General features: G+C 50.5%; 1 protein-coding gene and 1 long non-coding RNA gene across 2 annotated transcripts; one reads left to right on the top strand and one right to left on the bottom strand.

Annotated features, from left to right (window-relative positions):
- The first annotated feature begins 301 nt into the window (after nt 1-301).
- Nucleotides 302-12644, top strand: AKAP8L (A-kinase anchoring protein 8 like). Its single transcript, XM_040613341.1, has 13 exons — nt 302-400; nt 1843-1875; nt 2951-3191; nt 5177-5645; nt 6090-6213; nt 6363-6416; nt 7069-7107; nt 8323-8431; nt 8786-8927; nt 9378-9483; nt 10061-10191; nt 10980-11075; nt 11532-12644. Exons 1-13 carry the CDS (start codon nt 388-390, stop codon nt 11985-11987), a joined length of 2013 nt encoding a protein of 670 aa, XP_040469275.1. The 5' UTR covers nt 302-387; the 3' UTR covers nt 11988-12644.
- On the bottom strand, nt 12070-17152 carry LOC121096811. The gene is made up of 2 exons (XR_005830690.1): nt 13020-17152; nt 12070-12868 (listed from the first exon to the last, which is right to left on the bottom strand). It is a non-coding gene; the product is annotated as an uncharacterized LOC121096811 (long non-coding RNA).
- Nucleotides 17153-18040: the final 888 nt, after the last annotated feature.

The raw sequence follows: 18040 nt of genomic DNA, 5'->3' as shown, positions 1-18040 counted from the left end.
TCTAGCTGACCAATGAGAGAGCGCAGCGGGAGCGGCCGTGCCTCCTCGAGGGGTGACCGCCGCCCTGACCAATCAGCGCCTGGCCCCGCGGGTTCCATTGAGGGAGACGCCCGCCGCGCCGCGATTGACACTCGCACTCGCCAATCACCGTGGCGGCCGCCCAGCGGAGGGGGAGGGAGGCGCCGAGCGACACCCACCGACCGCCAATAGGAGCCGCGGATCACGCGGGGAGGCCGGACCAATGGCGGCGGGGCGCGGTGCGGCCGCCGGCCAATGAGCGCGGGGAAGGCGGTGCGCCGCGGCCAATGGGGCGGGGAGGCGGGGTCCGCGCGCCGCCGTTGCCGTGTCGCGCAGAGGGAGGCGGCGGCGGGCGGCGGCGCCGCCATCATGAGCTACTCAGGTGAGGGGCGGCGGCGCAAGATGGCGGCGGGGGCGGCCCCGCGGGGGGAGCCGGGCCGGGGCCGGGGGCTGCCAAGGGCCCCGCCGGCCCGGGGCTGGGGGGCGGGGGAAGGCCGCGGCCGGGTGGGCCCCTGGGGGCGGGTGCCACCGGTGCCGCCGCCGGGCCTGGCTCCGTCCTGGTGTCAGCGTCCCCCAGGGCGCGGGGCGGCTCAGGCCCAGCCCTCGGAGCTGCCCCGCGGCTGCTGCCGCCCCGGGACCCCGGCCCGCTGCCACCCGGTGGGGCGTTGGAGGCTGCCGGCCCGGGGGGTCTGCCGGCCCCGGGGGGGTGGGGAGCGGGCCGGACTCTTTTGCTGACAGAAAAATGATTTATTTTTTAATTAATTTTTTAATCAAGCTTCATTGGCTTCTCTCTGACAGCCGCCCGGCCGCGGCTGCTGACAGGGTTTGCTCGTCCGTGCTCGGGTTGGGGCAGCAGCTGCCTCCTCACCTGCTTTAGTGGCGTTTTTACCTTTTTTTTTTTTCTTTTAATCTTGATTTTATTCTTTCACCCGCTCCTGGGGTGGCCTCTCCGCTCACCTGTGGAGTGCGGCGGCTGTCGGAGCAGATTTCCCACTGTTCGGTGTCTCCTGGAAGGGGCTTAGGCTGTAACGGTGATGCTGGGCAACGGAGAGAAAAAGAAATTTAACAAATTAACCTTTCCTACGAGAAAAAGAGTTTCTAATTAAGGGGGAAATCACAGCGAGAAGCTGTGAGGTAACATCGTTTGCCCGTAGCATCCATAGGGATCGATACCTGGATCGATACAAAGGGAAGCCGTACGTATACGTACCCTGATTAATGAGGCTGTAATTAATTGGAGAATTAGCGCTGGGGTAACAGGTCCTGGAGCGGGCTGTCGGCGTCCCAGCCGCGGCTCCTTGGGATCCTCCCATCCCTTCCCATCCCGCTATCTCCCAACTTCTTGCCGGTTTCCCACAAGGGCAAAGTGCAACGACGTCGCCGAGATACGTTTTGCTCCAAAGGGCGTCTGAATGTCAGTCCCGGGATGCTGCGGGTTGGCGGATGGTGGGCTTAAAACTTCCCCATCGCGTCCCGGGCCCGCTGGTTTAGGCGTTAATTGGGGCGGGGGTTATTCCATGCAAGACCCCTCTTGCTTTCCCGAACGCTTCACCTCTGCTCCCAAAATCCTCGGTCGTGGAAATCGCTCCTTGGGAGCTCAGCTTGAAATTAAAACCTGTGGTTTTTTTGCCTAAAACAAGCAAAGAACGTAGCCCTTGCGGGGACGTGACGACGTTAAGGTGCGATTTCCTTGATATTTGGCGCAAGACCCGCGGCTTATCGGGGGCGTCGTTCCATTTTGACGCTGGGGAACAAGGATCTTGAGCGGCGAACGCCATGATAACGATAGGCTCGTCCCTTAATTGCTTTCTGCTCTTTTTCTAGGTTATGGAGACTGGAACTCTGGGACGAACAGAGGCAAGTACAGTAAAAACTGGAGTCATGGTTTAGTACCTTCCACTTCAGATGCGTTTCCTGAGCCAGAGGGGGACGCGCTGCCGTCAGTGACAAACAGCCGCTGTCCCTGCTGCAGCGCAGACCCTGTGTAGCCTCTTACTGTTCCACCCGCGCGACCATTTTCTTTTTTTTATTTGAAAAATTTGCCTGGAAGCCAACAGAGAACTTTGCTGCTGTCACTGGTTGCGCAGGAAAACTGTTTGAGGCGGAATCCTTGTTCTTTGGGGTTGTCCCACCCCCCAGAAAAGCCCCCACTTTGCTGCCGCCTGGCAAACCCGCGCAGGTGATGATATAAATTGAGGCTTGCGGAGAAGGAAGAAACAGAAATTCCCTCTCTGCATGTGCCAGCAGCCAAATAAAATGCCTGGGGGAAGAAAAACCTAAATTTAAAGCCGCAGCAGGTTTTTAATTGGCTTCTGTGTTGTTCCTGCCGTGGTTTTTTTTTTTTTCTGTTTGTAACAGTTGGGGCCTTCTTAGCCAGGGGAGAAGCCTCTCTGTTGCTTTTTGATATAAAAATTTGTGGGGAAACGCGAGGCCGAAAGCGTTTGTGCTGTCGGTACTCGGCTGTACCGCCTCCAAAGAGCACAGGTACGCGCTGTAGCATCATCCCTTTGGATTTAAGCGCTTATAAAGCAGCTTATATAGGTCCTGGTGGAGGTGTGTCCTAGCTGTGTTCATCTGGCCGCCGACAGCTTTGTAGCAAACTTAAAACCAGCTGAAAATGGGGGTTCCAGATCTCTGTTAAGCCAAAACAGGTTTTTCTGGAGGCTCTGCCCTGGGCCGTGTTCGTTCCTCCCCGGACAGAGGAAGCTATAAACGATGGCTGTCTTTTATGGGAATTTTACAAGCAAATTGTTCCCTTAAACCTGTGCGAGCTCAACAGTTCAAAGTTTATAAGCGACTTAGACAGAAATTTGAGTTTTGTTTTATTTTAACTCCTTGTGGCGAATGCTTGGGCCATCTGAATTCGGATTAAAACATTAGCGAAACCGGATAATTGGAACTAAACCCAGCTCTCTTATTGTTGTTGTTCCAGGTTACGAGGGATACAGTTACGGCTACGGATATGGCCAGGATAACTCGGGCAATTATGGATACGGCATGGCCGCTTCGAACTCCTGGGAAATGGCCAATTCGGACGTTGACATGAACCCCGACGGTTCGGGCGGCGGCAACGCCGACGCTGTCATCACGAAAATGAACCAGCGCTTGGACATGGTGTCGCACATGGATACGGACACGATGCAAGGAGGCCACTACGGCTCTGGCGGAGACAGGTGAGCGCAGGGCGCGAGGTGAGGAGGCGCAGGAGTGATCTGTTGCTTTGTGAAGCGTCGTTGCTGCTCCGTTTGTTCCTCGCTGGTCTCGTTCTTGCCCTTTCCAGCACCGTGACTCAAGCGAGCGTCTGGAGCTGGCTCAGCTGTCCTCCTCTCGCCTGCAAATAGGAGCTTTACGCTAAATTTCCATCCGTGTCTTGCAAAACAAATCAAACAATTACAAGGAATACTCTCGTGAGCTTACTTGCGTACTTCAAGAGTAGTGCTAAGGAAAACAAAGGACTGAGTTTAAATTACTAATTTTGATGAATCGGTTGGCTGCTGCAGTGAGGTTTTGGTAGCCAGTGTTGCAGTGGATGCTCAGTTCTACGACACCATCAGCGCCTCACTGATCTTAATTAATGGTGAAGTACTAATAAACAGGGTGCTTTCCCCAAAGGTTTCTGATTTATTAACGTGCACTATGAGTTTTGAGCCAGGACTTAGTATTTCTGCAGGGTGACTACTTAGTCCGGGTTTTTCATGCCTTAAAAAGGTAAAAGGATGTTGGACAAAGCAAAATTCAGGAGTAAATATTAATAAATATGATGTGGCTCTTTGCTGCTCCATTCCTGTATTTCCAAAACAGTAAAGCTCCCACGAAACAGTATGTCTGTGTCTCCTACAAAATAATATACCCATACTTTTATATCAAATTGATTTCTTTTGGTCACTTGCTTGCTTTAAGCACACTGGAATGGGGTTGCCGAGTTGGTTCCCCAGCTTCTTGTCCCTTCAGACATCGTTTTGAGCCTCTCCCCTTTGATTTCGTGTTTCCACTGCTTCAGCACCCCTGCACCATGGTTGGGAATGGGATAGACTTGATGAAAAGGTCAGAAAATTCCCGCTCCGTGCAAGAAGTAACGAGAAATGCGGTAAAGAGGAAGATCAGTCCCTGGCAGAACGCTGGCTCTGGGCTACAAGGAGCTGCTCACCCTCCAGCTGCTCCGGCTTTACATGTAACCGGACACTGGCAGCTCCTCCATCAGTGCCTGACCTGATTTTTGAAGGCCCAGCGTCTCTCCTTAGATCAGCGGGGTGACTTTCTTCTGACCTTGGAGCCATGATAACATCTTTTTTATTCCCTCCGCTGATTCCTGTCTCCCTGCTCACAAGGTCTCGCTGTCGAGCGCAGCGGCGAGGGGCCGTGCTTTGATGAGGCTCGTTAGTTCAGCGTCACGATCTTTTCTCAAGCACCGGGTTTCCTCCTCGCCTGCCTTGTCAGTCAAAGTGCTGCCAGCAAACGTGCAAAGCCTTAAACTCCAGCACAAAGCGTTTTAGTATTGCAGAATGTAAAGTTCAAAACCCTCCGCTACCTCGTTTCCAGGAGGGAAAACTGCATTTAAAATGAGTAGGGTGTATGTTGGCTTTCCAGCTGGTAAAAGTAGTTGGTTAGGAGATCGCATACGGAGAGGGAGGAAAGATGAGTCTGGAATAGGTCTTTGGTTGTGCCAAGGTGTTCCTTGAGTAGCGGAGGAGTAAATTTTACAGTTCCTGGAAGTATTTCTGGCCATGGTGCAACTTGCTGTGAGGACGAACAACTCTTGGTTTGCTTCAGCTTCTCCTAGAGCTCGTTTGGGAGCAAGGACAAAGCGATGACCCCTCAGCCGGTGAAGGAACCTTTGCTCGGTGTGGTTGGGTGTTTTTATATTCTTTTAAAAAACACTGGTAATTCTGGAAGAAATGGATGATTCGTGGGGCTCCCTGGCGTCGGGGTTTTCTCGTGTCCACAGGTCCCTGGTTCCTCCACCACTGGAACTTGAAACTTTGGAAGTTCTGTCACCTGCTGGTCCCTGTCCTGTCCCACCATGCAGTGAAACGTGTCCTGTGTTGAGGGACGCATCTGCTGGTGGAAAAATAAACCCAGAAATCTCTGCCAGGGGGTTTTATTTCCTTAATCTCTGCCGCTCTGCCTCAGTGGTGTCTCACTGATGTGTCTCTTGCAGGTACGACTCGTACGAATCGTATGACTCGAGGTCTTCCATGAACGACCGCGACATGTACCGCTCCGGCTACGATTACAACGAGTCGGAACACGACAACGATAACGCCTATGAAGGTCACTACGACAGCTTCTACGGGAACCGCCGGGATCAATACCAGAACCGGTCGCGGGATAACTTTGGTCAGCGGGGTCAGAACTGGGGGAGAGACGGACGCAATAACAGGCCCATGGCGTCTTCCTACCCCGGGCGCATGGGCGGACAGTGGAACGAGCCTCCACAGTCGATGGGATCGCGAGGTCTCGGTCCCCACGGCTCCTCCAGGCTTCCTTCCCTCTTCTCCCACAACATTATCCCAGAACTAAGCATGTTCCAGGGAATGCGAGGCTTCTCGGGAAATATGCGTTATGGAGGAGGAATGATGAAACAACGAATGAGGAGAAACTGGAAAATGTGGGACTCAGATTTTAAAGTAAGTACTTGCGTGATCTCCTCCCGCCTGCTCGGCTCAAATAAGAGACTTCTTTCCCAACAAACCCACACGTCCTGCAGCAAAGGGTGCCAAAATACACTCTGAGAAGCAAAAATATATAACTCTGCATGGTTTTGGTTTGGTAGCCTCTTTCCTCCTAAGCAGACCGAGAAGGGCGCACTCAGTTGCGAAGAGGTGTTGATAGGTGGGGTGCTTTAATCCAAAAATCTTTTGTTTTCTGAAATAGGAGAATATTGCAGCCCTTCACAGCTTAATCTCTTACATGGTAGAGGTGTGGTGGATTATGTCCTTCCTGATCAACTCTGTCTGTCAGAGACTCGCTACAGGAAGCTTAACTTGCTAAAAATGAGTAAAATAGGGCATCGCTGGCTGCGGAGGGCAGCTGCGGGTATTGCAGGGATCAACCTTTCCCTTCTCTCGCAGCCTCAGAAAAAGAAAATCAAAAAAGATCCCACCGCCAAGAAGCGGAAGCAAACAAACAGCTCCGATGAACCCGACAGCAAGGCGGCAAAGACAGATGGCTCCGATAACTCCGACTCTGACAACGGTAAGAGCCGAGCAGCTTGGAAGTGATACAAAGTTGCTGCTGTCTTTGGTTTTGGTGGAGCTGTCGTGCTGTGCCGTGTTTAATAGGGTGGCAAGATCGTTGGTGACATTCGTTATTTTTCTTTATGCCGACTGTGTTGTTTCTTTCAGAGGAGGGAACGGAAGGAGAATCGGGAGAAAAAGAGGAGAAAGAAGGCTCCAGAGGCGTAAGTAACTCTTGTAAACTACTTTATCGTGACTAAAAGCTGTAGCTCTGGTTGGAGGTGCTGGAGCTGGTGAGGGCAGATATTAATCCTGAAGCAAGGCAGGTGGCAGAGGCTCGGAAAGCGTGGGGGCCGTGGATGGAAGCAAAATGTTCCATTGAGGGAAGTGTGGGTATTGTTGGGGCTTCCAGCAGCACCCATTGGCCACAGCGTCACTGCGAGATGCTCGACGGTGTCAAAATGCAGCAAAAGATGCGAGTGCAAAGGGCTTTAAGTAAAGAAAAACCCCAAATCCGTTACCTGCGATACGGAGGAGCCCAAAGCGTGGCATTATGTTGCCTTGCTCTAGACGGGGACTGAAGGCACCTCCCCGCCGGCGCCCTTCGGCTCGGTGGGGGCAGAGCTCGTGGGTGCGAGACCTGCAGGCGTCGCAGAGGCATCTCCTGCGGAGCGGGCAGGTGCGGTGCCGGATTTCTTGGGGCTCAGGGAGCGTGGAGCAGCCGGATCTGACGGAGCTGGTGCTCCTCCACGCGGTGCTGGGGGGGCCTGGGAGAGTTTGGGAGGCAGCAAAGCCGGTGCAGATGTCAAACCAGCGCCCAGATGTTCGCTTTCTCTAGGTGGTTTTAACTTCCCGACGTTGCATTTTTAGGAAGGGGAAGGGGAAGATGAAGAAGGAAAAGATTCAGAGAAAGGTGAGTTGGCGCTCGTGACGGCTCGCTTGCGCTGCGAAGCTCCACGTGGAGCATATCCCCCCCCCCCCCCCCCCCCAGCATGGCCAGAAGAGATATTTCCAATTAAATCCGATGAGTTTCTTCAGGCTCTTTCGGTTGTTGGACTCCATCTGCCTTGTGGCTTTGCTGTTCCTTCTGGTTCGTTGTGTCTTGACCTGAGCTAAACCTCTGCACCTTGGGGAGGGGTGATTTGGCTTCGGCGCGAGTCCCCTGGGGACGCCGGTGCTGTGATAGATGCCGGAGGTGGGGTCCTACAAGCGAGAGCAGCCGAGGCTCTTGCGTGTGCGGCTCCGGTGGGATTGCATCGCTGGCGGAGAGGAACGGGAGGGCCTTTCCCAGGGCACCGATTCGCTTGCTGCTCAGGATGAGACCCGTCGGATCTCTGCTGACGGGGGGGACAAGGGACTAGCTCAGCGGTAACGTCTGCATTTAGTCGGATGGATCCTATCCTTTGTGTCTGCTCAGGGATAGGGAAATGCGGTAAAATCCCTGCTAGGGAGCTGGATCCCTTGGTCCCAGGATTCAGGGAACCAGATTTAATTTCCCACTGTCCCGTAGACTTGACTTTGGGGAAGTTGTTCAGGCTGTGAAACGGGATGGAGCTTCCCGGCTTGGAGAGACGGGACTGGTTAGGGAAGCACCATGATACCTGAAGGGCGATGCCTGGGTGGTCGGGGCTGCCCGTCCCACTGCTGGGCAGTGTAAATTTGATCCTGGGATGCACCCTCAGGTATCCCAGGGTGGGCAGACAGAGAAGCAGCTTCTCTGTCCCAAAAATAAATGGTGTAAATTTTTTCTGGCAAGTTTTATCGCGTTGCCGGTTCATTTGAAGCTGAGTAAATCAGGGCGGGTGATACTTTTTTTTACAAATCTTAACTAATTACAGGTAGTGGCAACCAGTAATTAAAATAAAAAGCTGGGAAACCACGTTAGAGTCTTTCTGCCATGGTTTTCCCCTCTGCCCCCCACCCAAGCTTGTCCCAGCGCGGCTTTTTTGCGAACCCGGGGTGGATGACGCTGTTGTGTAAAGCAAAAGCTTCTCTGTAGTGTCTTGACTCTGCGGCGTCTCTAGGCTGTGCAGGTCGGTTGGGCTGACAACTCGTCCAGGGAAATTCTCTTGAATCGGGTGGTGTCTTCGAGTAGTGCCCTGAAATCCAACCTGCTTTAAACACTTAGGTGCTTTAACAATTCAAGAAGAGATCAGTCAAATCAAACGCAAATTGCAGGCGGGCAAGAAAACTCAAGAGAGGCAAAAGAAGAGGCATCGGGATCGCATGGTAGAAAGGTAACATCTCCTATTTCTTTTTTTTTTATTTATTTTTTAGTGATGTTGCTTTCTTCTCTGGGACTGTAGTACTTGTATCCTCTTGTTCCCAGTTGTCCCAGTGTTTTGTCTCCCTCGGAGAAGCTGTGTTGCTCTCCTGCTGGTTATCTCGCTGCCCGTGCTTAAAAGATAAACAGGAATGGGAAAACCTCTGGGAAACATCCCTTTAAGCATTTACAGGTTGGAGACTTCCAGAAGTTTATCTGCCGCCCCTTAAACAGAGCAAGGGGGTAGATGCAGTGAGGAGGCGGTACCCAGCGGAGCAGGAACAGATTGGTTTGAGTATCATTTCCCTTCGCCTGACTCTCTCAACAGGATCCAGTTTGTCTGTTCGTTATGCAAATATCGGACCTTCTATGATGATGAGATGAACAGTCACCTGGAGAGTAAATTCCATAAAGAACACTTCAAGTTTGTCGGAACCAAGCTGCCTCAACAAACAGCTGATTTCCTGCAGGTGAGTCTCTGGTTCCATTTCTGCCCCCTGGCTTTAAGAGTTTGGGGTTGTACGGGGTGGATTTTGGTTTTATTTAGGTTTTATGTTGTTGTTGGGGTTTTTTGAGATGCTGTAAAGCTCCTGGACTGCCTCTCTAAGTAACTGTCTTGGAAACTGTTAGAAAAGGTAGAGCAGGGTTGAATTAAAGCATCAGAGCTCTGCCTTGACTACCCTTTGCTTTTGAACGGGTTGTCCAACCTCTCATCTCACCGGTTGCACTGGTAGGACATGAAGCACTTGCCCACTGCAGATTTTGCTGGCCAGAGTACGTGACTTGCCCTGAAAGGCAGCGCTACCCGCAGAGCAGTGCGTGGTGGGACTTGTAGGACTCTTCGGATGAGCACGCTAAGAGATGCACCTAAAAGTTGGAGGGTAAAAAAAAAAATTAATGTGAAATATTCTGCCCTACAGGAATATGTTGCTAATAAAACTAGGAAAACTGAAGAGCGTCGTAAAGCAATCGAAGACATTAACGCAGTTATTCAGCAGATTTATAGGGACCAAGATCTTACACAAGGTAAGAGTTACTCCCTGTGTGCATGCAAGAGTTCCTTTGTCATGTGTCAGCTGCCTTGTCAAATCTATGAATAGTAAAAAGTAGTAAAAATAATAAAAAGGTTGGTGGGGGGTGGAACGTGCTGGTGTTGCTGCAAGCGTACACCTGTGTGTTCAGGTGCACCGCCAGCCACTCGAGGTTATCACCCAGCTTTGTGGACGGTAGGCAAACGATTAGCTGGCTGAAGAGGGTTTTTATTTTATTTTTTTTTTTTTTCCAAACATGTAGTGCTGATGCAGCCACAGCTCGCGGCGCTCGTGGTTGCGGTGTGTGGCCAGGCTTGTATCTGGGCTGCTGGTGTTCTGTGAGCGTGGCTGTCTATAACGCACGCTCCGCTTGGTTCCTCACCTGCTGCCTGGGCAGGCTGTTTGATGCCAGTGGAAGGGTCAGAAGAGAGTTTGGGGGGGTCGAGGAAAGAAGAGGCACCTGGGGGGGTCAAGAAAAGAGTTTGTAAAGCGGGCTGGGGTAAAATCTGAAACATTAGCACAAATCCCTGGATTATTTTCCAGTTAATACCGTTTTTTACCTTCTTTTTCAGATGTTGGCATGGAGCATTTTATTAAAAAGGTGGAGGCAGCTCACTGTGCTGCCTGTGACCTCTTCATCCCAATGCAGTACGGCATCATCCAGAAACACTTGAAGTCACTTGACCACAACCACAACCGCAGGGTGAGTGGGCAGCCTTGGGGGGCTTCGGCGGCGATAACAGGAGCGCGGATTTGGATGGTTTTAGTTCAGGTGGAGAGGAATTTTCTTCGTTGTCTTCAGTGTGTCTCTCCACAGAGTCTGTGGTTCATTTTGATGGCCTTGTGTCACCAGAAACTTTGCCTTTTGCAAAAGCCTGGCCAACAAGGTGTTAGCGGAATTAAAGCACCTTCAGCAAAGCCTCATGCCAATCCCCAAATGAAATCTCCCATCTCCTGCCCCGTTCCTTGTGAAATAAACAGCTTTGTGACTTCCCCGCTTCCACATACGTACAGGGTGATTTTGTTACAAGCTCTAGTAGGCCCACAAGCAGCGATCCGAGGCGACGGCTGTCAGACGGCTGCTCTCGCTGGGTATAAACCAGACCCATCGGCACACGACCGTAAATCTTGACGTGTCGCTGTGGCGGTGGTGAGTAGGCTGCAGTACCGTCTGCAGCGCTCAGCTGTCCTGTGCTCCCTGCGCCTCGGCAGGATCAAAATGCACTGTCTTCCAATTTTACTCCCTGGAGACTGAAATACAGAACAATCCCACTGGTGGAAGTGGGTGAAACGACCCACACAGCTTTTATTTGGCTGCCTGATGCTTTTCTGAAGCACAGAATTTGGGGCACGTGCAGAAAATAGCCGATTTTTTAAAATACCTAAGTACGCTCTGTAGCCTGTCATCCGCTGCTGAGCTGTGACTAATTAGTGGCCTTGTAAGTTAATTCAGAATAAAATCTAAGGGCATTTTGTTGTCCTCTTGTACAGGCTATGATGGAGCAGTCCAAGAAATCATCGCTAGTAGTTGCGAGGAGTATTCTCAACAACAAACTAATCAGCAAGAAGCTGGAGCGGTACCTGAAGGTAGGTGTTTGTGGAGCAGCTTGGTAGGGGGTCAAGCCAGCAGCAATATCTCCGTCCTGTAGGAATTTCACGGTAGCTGCCGCTGTCCGCTGAGGGCACTTCCTAGCTGATCCTGGAGGGGAATCTGGGGGAGATTTTGAATAATATATCGGATTTCTGCACTGCAGATGACTTCATCTGTCATCTCCTGCCCCGTATCACAGTGAACCCTGAGCAAACAGGGTGAGCAAAGCCTCCGGCTTAAACTTTGCCCGCAGACCTGAGCATTGTGCTGTAGCCGCTGATATTAGCATTCATTTGAATTCTTGAGGCAGCATCTGCTCTCGGGAGCTGCTCACTTGACTGCTTCTGGTGCAGCCATAACGCTGAACTTCTTGGGAGGGTTTCCTGGTGTGAATTCCTCGAAGCAGCTAGAGATAAACTCACAGCAGACCAACGTTTGTCTTCGCTTTTCAGGGTGAGAATCCTTTCATGGATGACCCAGAAGAAAAAGAGGAGCATGAGGAAGGAGAAGGGGGAGCCAGTGGAAGTGTAGAGGAAGGAACAGCAGAAGGAGCAGATGAAAACAAGGATGAGGAGGAAAATCCGGAGGAGGAAAATCCGGAGGAGGAAAATCCGGAGGAGGAAAATCCAGAGGAGGAAAATAAGGATCTTGAAGAGAACCCAGAAGCAGAAGGAGCTGAAAATGAGGGGGAGCAAGAAGAAACAGAGACAGAAATTGAGGCACAGCCACAAGCACAGGCAGAGGCAGAGCTGGACGCGGAAAATGCAGAGGAGCAGACTTCTCCACCTGGAGAGGAATCTCTCCCCGAGGAAGAAGAGCAACAGCCAGTAGAAGTTGTGGAAGTAGAAGATGAGGAGGAAGAAAGTGAGGAAGTTGCTGCAGCACAAGAGGATGAGGATGCAGAGTAAACTCTGGAGGGGGAAGCTGATGTGTAAAAGACCTGTTGTATTTTGTTGGGTTTTGGGGTTTGGGTTTTTTTTTTTTAAAAAAAAAAAAAAATCCATAACTGTATCTGTGAATTTCATAGCACATGTTTTGAGTTCTCATTCTACTAAACTCACTTAGGCAGTGGAAGCCTTTACCTGTAAAGTGATTTTTTGAAAAATAGAGGAATTTTTTTTTTTTTACCAAATCTTCATTTTTTTAGTAGCTAGATTTTGTGCGGTCTCTGTTTTTTAGATGGCTTTGTACTAGGAGAATTTCCTTTTGAGCATGTGTGCGAACCAGTGCTACTTCACGATCTGGCAAACAAAACTTCTTCCCCTGGAATTGAAACTTTTTTCTATATTTAACGAAAGATGTGGTTTGTCCCCTTAGCCTGTCTGTCTGGAAACATCAGAAATTTGGTTTTGGGGGTTTTCATTTCCGCAGCGTACGCCGTTAAGGTTCTGCATAACTTCCATGTGACTGTAATATTCCCCCCCCCCCCCCCCCCGATGTTTTAATTTTTCCTTTTAACGCGGAGCGAAACTTAAGTGGTGTCAACATTGTATTGTTTGTAAAACGCTTTTATTTTAAAGGTGAATGTTTTGGTGGGTGGAGATAAAAGGACTATCCTGAGATTACCTGTGCTTCTGCCTTAATTTCTGGTACCCTGGTAAAGCTTGGGAGAGGTTGGAGGCTTAGAACTGGTCTACAAACCCCGTGTCTCCGTCTTCTGATGCATTATTTGGGTTTGGCTCGGCTTTCTTCTCTTCATTCAGCACTGCAGATGGAGCCGACTTCCTCGCCTGTGTTAGCAGTAAAGCTGTCATCGGTTAATCATCACCTGGAGTACAGATTCTCCTTCCTGAAATGAGGGAGAAATGAGGAAATTAGTTTCCATGACACCGCAGAAGCTATTCCTGCTACGGAGCGAGGCAGCGGGGAGCTTTCCTGCAGGATGGGTTGATGGATAAGGACATGAATCACCAGTGTGACCACGTCCACTCGTAACAAACCTCCAGCTTGGTGTAAACTGTTTGTACGAGAGAAGTTTCCCCCAGCAACGGGCAGAAAGGGAGATTGAAACATTGACGTGAAGTCAAAGTGCTGAGGCTGCTCCTGACTTCAAAGCCTTTTGTCCAGCTCCAGTCCCTGGTGGCAGCGACTGCCGGGTGCTTCAGCGGTGCCCGTGGAGTCCTCCAAGGTAACGGGACTGCAGGGGATGCGATGAGCTGCGCTCCGTGCCGGCAAGACTTATTATCCATGAAACCAGCCAGCTCAAGTCACGAACAGTTGCTCCTGGCATTGCCCGCTCACCTCCCTGAGCGGTGAACCCCTCTCCTGCAGACGGACATCTCAAATTAGTCCTGAAAGATTCTTTGCCAAACATAACGAATAGCCTGAGTCACTAAATACCTCGCTGGGACTGTAATGATGTGACTCGTTCCTTCTGCAGGTGCAGCCTGATCCTGAGGTCAACCCTGTGAGCTGCTGGGTGGCCAGGAGTCGGCGTCTGGCTCTTCTGTGGGTTTCATCGGACTTTCGGGGTGGTTTGGCATGTTAATCCCGATGCCCAGCTCTCAATTTGATACATATTTAAGCTCAGAGCGACATAATTAGCACTGAGTGCCATTAGTGCGCCGCGGCAACGAACCGGCTGCCTTGCGGGGGTGCTGATGGCGCTTCAGGGTGATGGGGGGATGATTCTGAAGGCTGTAAAAGACAAGAGGAGGGTGCAGGGTTAGAAAGTCGCCTCTGAAGTGTAATCTTCACACATTTTTGCTTCGGAGGCAGACAGGCGTGCAGCTAGCCACCATCGTCTGTTCAAGTTTAGCTTGTGCCAAGAAAAAGTCTCGATTCTGTTGCCTCCTTTTACAGCTGCTGGTTTTTCCTTCTTGCTCAGCAGTTTTGCGGTGATTTCCAGGTTTCCTCCTGCTTTTCTCTGTAGAAACTCGCAGACCCAGATAGAATTAGCTGGTCCCATCGTGATGAAAAACAACTGGGCTTGGCTTTGGTGGAGCGTTAAGACGTCCTCTGCTTCTGTCTTGCCGCGTTAGAGGATGATGTTTTAATCGGGGTGGATTTTCGGGAAGCGTTACAGGGCAATACCTTTGGTTTAAGGTTTACTTCAGCAAATGGAGATTCAGTAATTGGGGTAGGCTGCCTGCAACCTTAAATATCGGGTCCTGAAAGCGGTGAGGCCTCCGTCAGCCAGCCATTCTTTTTAAAAACAGACGAACCCCACCTTTATTTGTAATAGAGCTACACCCTCCTTCTACCTTTCTGCTTTATTTCCTTGCTTCCCCATTTCTGCTGTCCTTATTTCTTTTAACACACCGTTAAACCAGCTCCAGAAACGCATTTTGAGAAGAAGGGCCGCTGAGGGGTGCTGGTTGCGTGTGAAATATGCTGCTTTTCCAGCTGGTTTTTTGGGAGGAGGCTTTTCACCTGGTCAGCAGGGACGGCGGCTCCCTCCCATCCATCTACTTTTGCTCGCCCCAGAAGCGTTGGCATCAGTCCAGATGCCCGGAGAACTTCTACCAGGGAACAGCGAGTGGAATTGGAGCTGCTCGCTGCGCTCCGTTATCTTCTACCTGTTGGTTTTTTTCCCCACCCTGGTTATTAACGAGGGGAGGGCAGAATCAGCTGTCAGACTGAAAGAAAAATTTGTAATTCATTTCCTTCTTGTGTAATTGGGGCAGAGCCTGAGTGAGGTTACCTCGGTGTTCCTGAAGGCCGGGCTGGAAGGAACATCTGGCCTTCTCTGGGCACAACCTGCCTTCCCCTTGCAGAGGTGAATTTTATCCCTTCAACGACGGGTTTTCAGGTCAATTAACAGGCCCGTTGAGCGTTTCGGACACTCCCCTGTGCCGTTCCGCTGAGCTTTCTGCCTTCTGGTGATGGATTCATTGTACAACAGCCCTTCCCTTGGACTCTGAACTTTGTGTTCCCTTTCAAACAAAGGGCTGGCCGAGGAGCAAGTCCTGGAGAGGCAGCTGGTGCGTGCACGGGGGTGCTGAGCCCACACCGCTGTTTGTGCTGCCGTATTGATGAGGTTTGGGCTCATCCAGCTTCTCGGGAGCGTTTGGGGTTCGATGGCTGCGGTGTGACGGGGTCTCTAGACTCAAAGTACTGATGCGGGTTTGTGTTCTGGGTCAAAGCCCTTGAATTAAGTGCAGATACGTGAGCGCTGAGCATTTCTATATGTAGCATTAAGGTTTTCGTGGCTCTGTGCTCCTCGAGGATGCAGGCAGTAAAGTCCAGACATCCGAACAATTAGTCACGCTAATTAAAACCCCTCTCAGACTGCTCAAAGCCGAGCAAGGTGGCCCTCAGTCTGCCCGTGATCCGCAGGAACATCCAAGCACCTCATCCCCAGCGATGCTGTGGGCTCAGAGCATGTGAGGGGAGGCCAGGAAATCAGCCGGGAAGGGCTCAGAGAAGTCAGCGGGTGTAAAATCTTTCTGTGCTAGCTTCCTTGTAAACCCTTCCCCTGAACAAACTGCCTCCTAAGAAAATTGCTGCTGAGTAAGCAACCGGGTAGAGTTCACCGCTGCTCCTGGCTGCTGGGAGGGACGGGCTTTAGGGCAGAGGTGCTGCACATCTGGCTGTTGCTCGACTTCCACCTGTTGTGATGGATTTTGGATCCTGCCACTTTTCCCCAAGGAAAGGTGAGCTACGTTACCGCTTCAGCTTCCTTCCCTCCAAGCTCCATGTAGCTTCTAGCCATATCCTGCATCGATTCGTTGAGAGAACACATGGTTAAGCACTGCAATTTCAAATTCACGTGGCTCAGCATAAATATGGGTGGGTTTTATTTTCCCCGGAACATCCTCGTGCCCACCACAGCTACTGCGATACCTTTGGCATTGAACTTGGCTTGAGGGGTGGTAGCAGATTTAATTTGTATTTTCTGATTGTTCAGCCAAGATCTCAGCTTCTGCTAATGCTCTTGGGTATTTGATCATGTTAGTTAATAATAATTATAACCACATGCACCACTCAGCTCCTGACTGATCGCCCCTGATGCAGCTTGCTTTTCTCTAAAGCAGTATTTTTGTAGCACCTAAACAAGATGGATCCGGGGAAGGGCTTGCAGGAAGAATCCAAGGAAAGAAATCACAGGTGGTTTTGAGGCAAGTGTCGGGGTGTTGCGGAGCAGACAGCCCCATGTCCCAGCAGGATTTCCTGCGGATGTGCCTGGCCTCAAAGCTCTGCTTCCTTCTCAGGTCTCTGAGGCCATGGGGAGCATCTCGCAGCAAGTTCTAGGGTGCTCGAGCTCGCTGGGGTACCTATCGGTCATCAGCAATTAAAGACAGCTGGTAGGACTTGTTTCTGTGGTGTTACATATAGAAATGCACTGATAACGCAGCATGGTGGCACTGATTTAACTCCTTGCTCTGATTGTGAAGTTGCCCACAGCTTCATGTTCATTTATTTAAATAGTTTTCGTTGAGAAACACATGAACAAGACTTTAAATGGTATTAAATGGAGGACTTCTTTCAGGAATATATTGCCCAGAGCATCGTTTTATAGTCTAAATGTTTCCAAGCTAGAAAGCTGTATGTAATCTATAAGTACTTCCCTAAGGTATGGAAATAATTGTAGGATTCTGTGAGTCTTCAATCAACGTGCTGAAACAGCCACTCATTATGAACACAGACCGTAAATCCTCCCTGTTTCCTTCTAGAATGAGGAAATCAATTTATCTCAGCTCTAGTACCTGGCTGCTGTGATGATTTCCAGATTTAGTGGGTAAAGATTTCCTCCAAGTGCCACCAATCCATCTTCCACATCCCTCAGGTGACCCTACAGAAGCAGCTCGGGTGTTTGTGCAGCCCTTCTGTCCAAAATTATTAGGGTTCTCTTTGCTGGGTTCTCTATTCCCTGGGAATTTTTCTAATTATGTTCAAAAACGTTACCAGCCTGTTCTTGGGCCGTTCTGGCATTTGAGAGTGCTGGAATAACCCCCTCTGCTCTTGGAGCTTTTATTCTATTCCCCCCAAAGCTATCTCACAACTCTTCCCCTCCTGTTCCATCTCCTCCATCGCAGCGTCCAGGCGTTGCTGCTGCAGACCGGGAATATCAAATGAAATCACCAAGCAGCAGCAGCACAAACCGAACGCGGTTGTTCCTCGCACGACTGAAAACTGGACTTAATGGGTTTAAGTGGATTGAAATAATAAAATAAAAAAATCCCTCGAGGAGCAACATGGATGGCTGAGCCACAAAACGTGCTTGTTTTGGGGGAGCATCGTTAGCCCTCACCCTAATTTTACCCTCCGAAGGAAGGATGGTGACCTGATGCTCTTACTCTACCAATGCTCCCCTCTTTCAGCACGAGCTGTCGCTGCTCCAGTTTTCCTGGTTCTCCCACAGGAATAAAAGATTTTTTTCCCTCAATGTGCACCTTTTCCTCCAAGCTCCATTGAACGAACCCTGCTGGAGCTGAAGGATTGCTCTCTCCCTTGCACTAAGTAGCTTCAATTTATACCAGGCAGAGCCAAGATGCCACAATCATCCATCCTTTCTGTAATTGACAGCAATTTCTTAAACAAGAAATAAATGTGTGTCCTTCAGCCATTCGTGCTTTGGTTCAGGTAAAAGGGGAATGAAATGTGTCTGGAAAAGGGTGTGGAGCTTGAGGAAGGCCCCGGCGTGGTTACCGCTGCTTTTGGCTGTCCACCTGGGCTTTCCTCACCGCTGCCGGCTGCTTTTAAGCTGTTGATTTAGAGAACGTAGTCAAAATTTCTTAGTGACTAAGTATCCTTTATTGGCAGCGCTGGATGCACGGGGGATCCTTCCACCAAACGTGCATGTTTAAGGTAGCTAATCATTCCATATTTATACAATGAAATAATGATTATTCAACTAATATCTATACATATTCATTATCTAATCCCGCCTACCCTCGATTCATATGTTAATTAGCCTATCAGTCCTTCGCGCTTGCGCAAATTCTTCCAAGAATTGTGGGCAGGGGTCTCCGAGACGTGGGCAGTGGTCTCTAGGAGGAAGGCCGTACGTCTTCCTCAT

The sequence above is a fragment of the Falco naumanni genome, chromosome 13 (genome assembly GCF_017639655.2).
Source record: "Falco naumanni isolate bFalNau1 chromosome 13, bFalNau1.pat, whole genome shotgun sequence".
Lineage (NCBI taxonomy): Eukaryota > Metazoa > Chordata > Aves > Falconiformes > Falconidae > Falco > Falco naumanni.
Note: the sequence above shows the minus strand (reverse complement) of the source record. Positions and strands in the feature narration are given on the sequence as shown.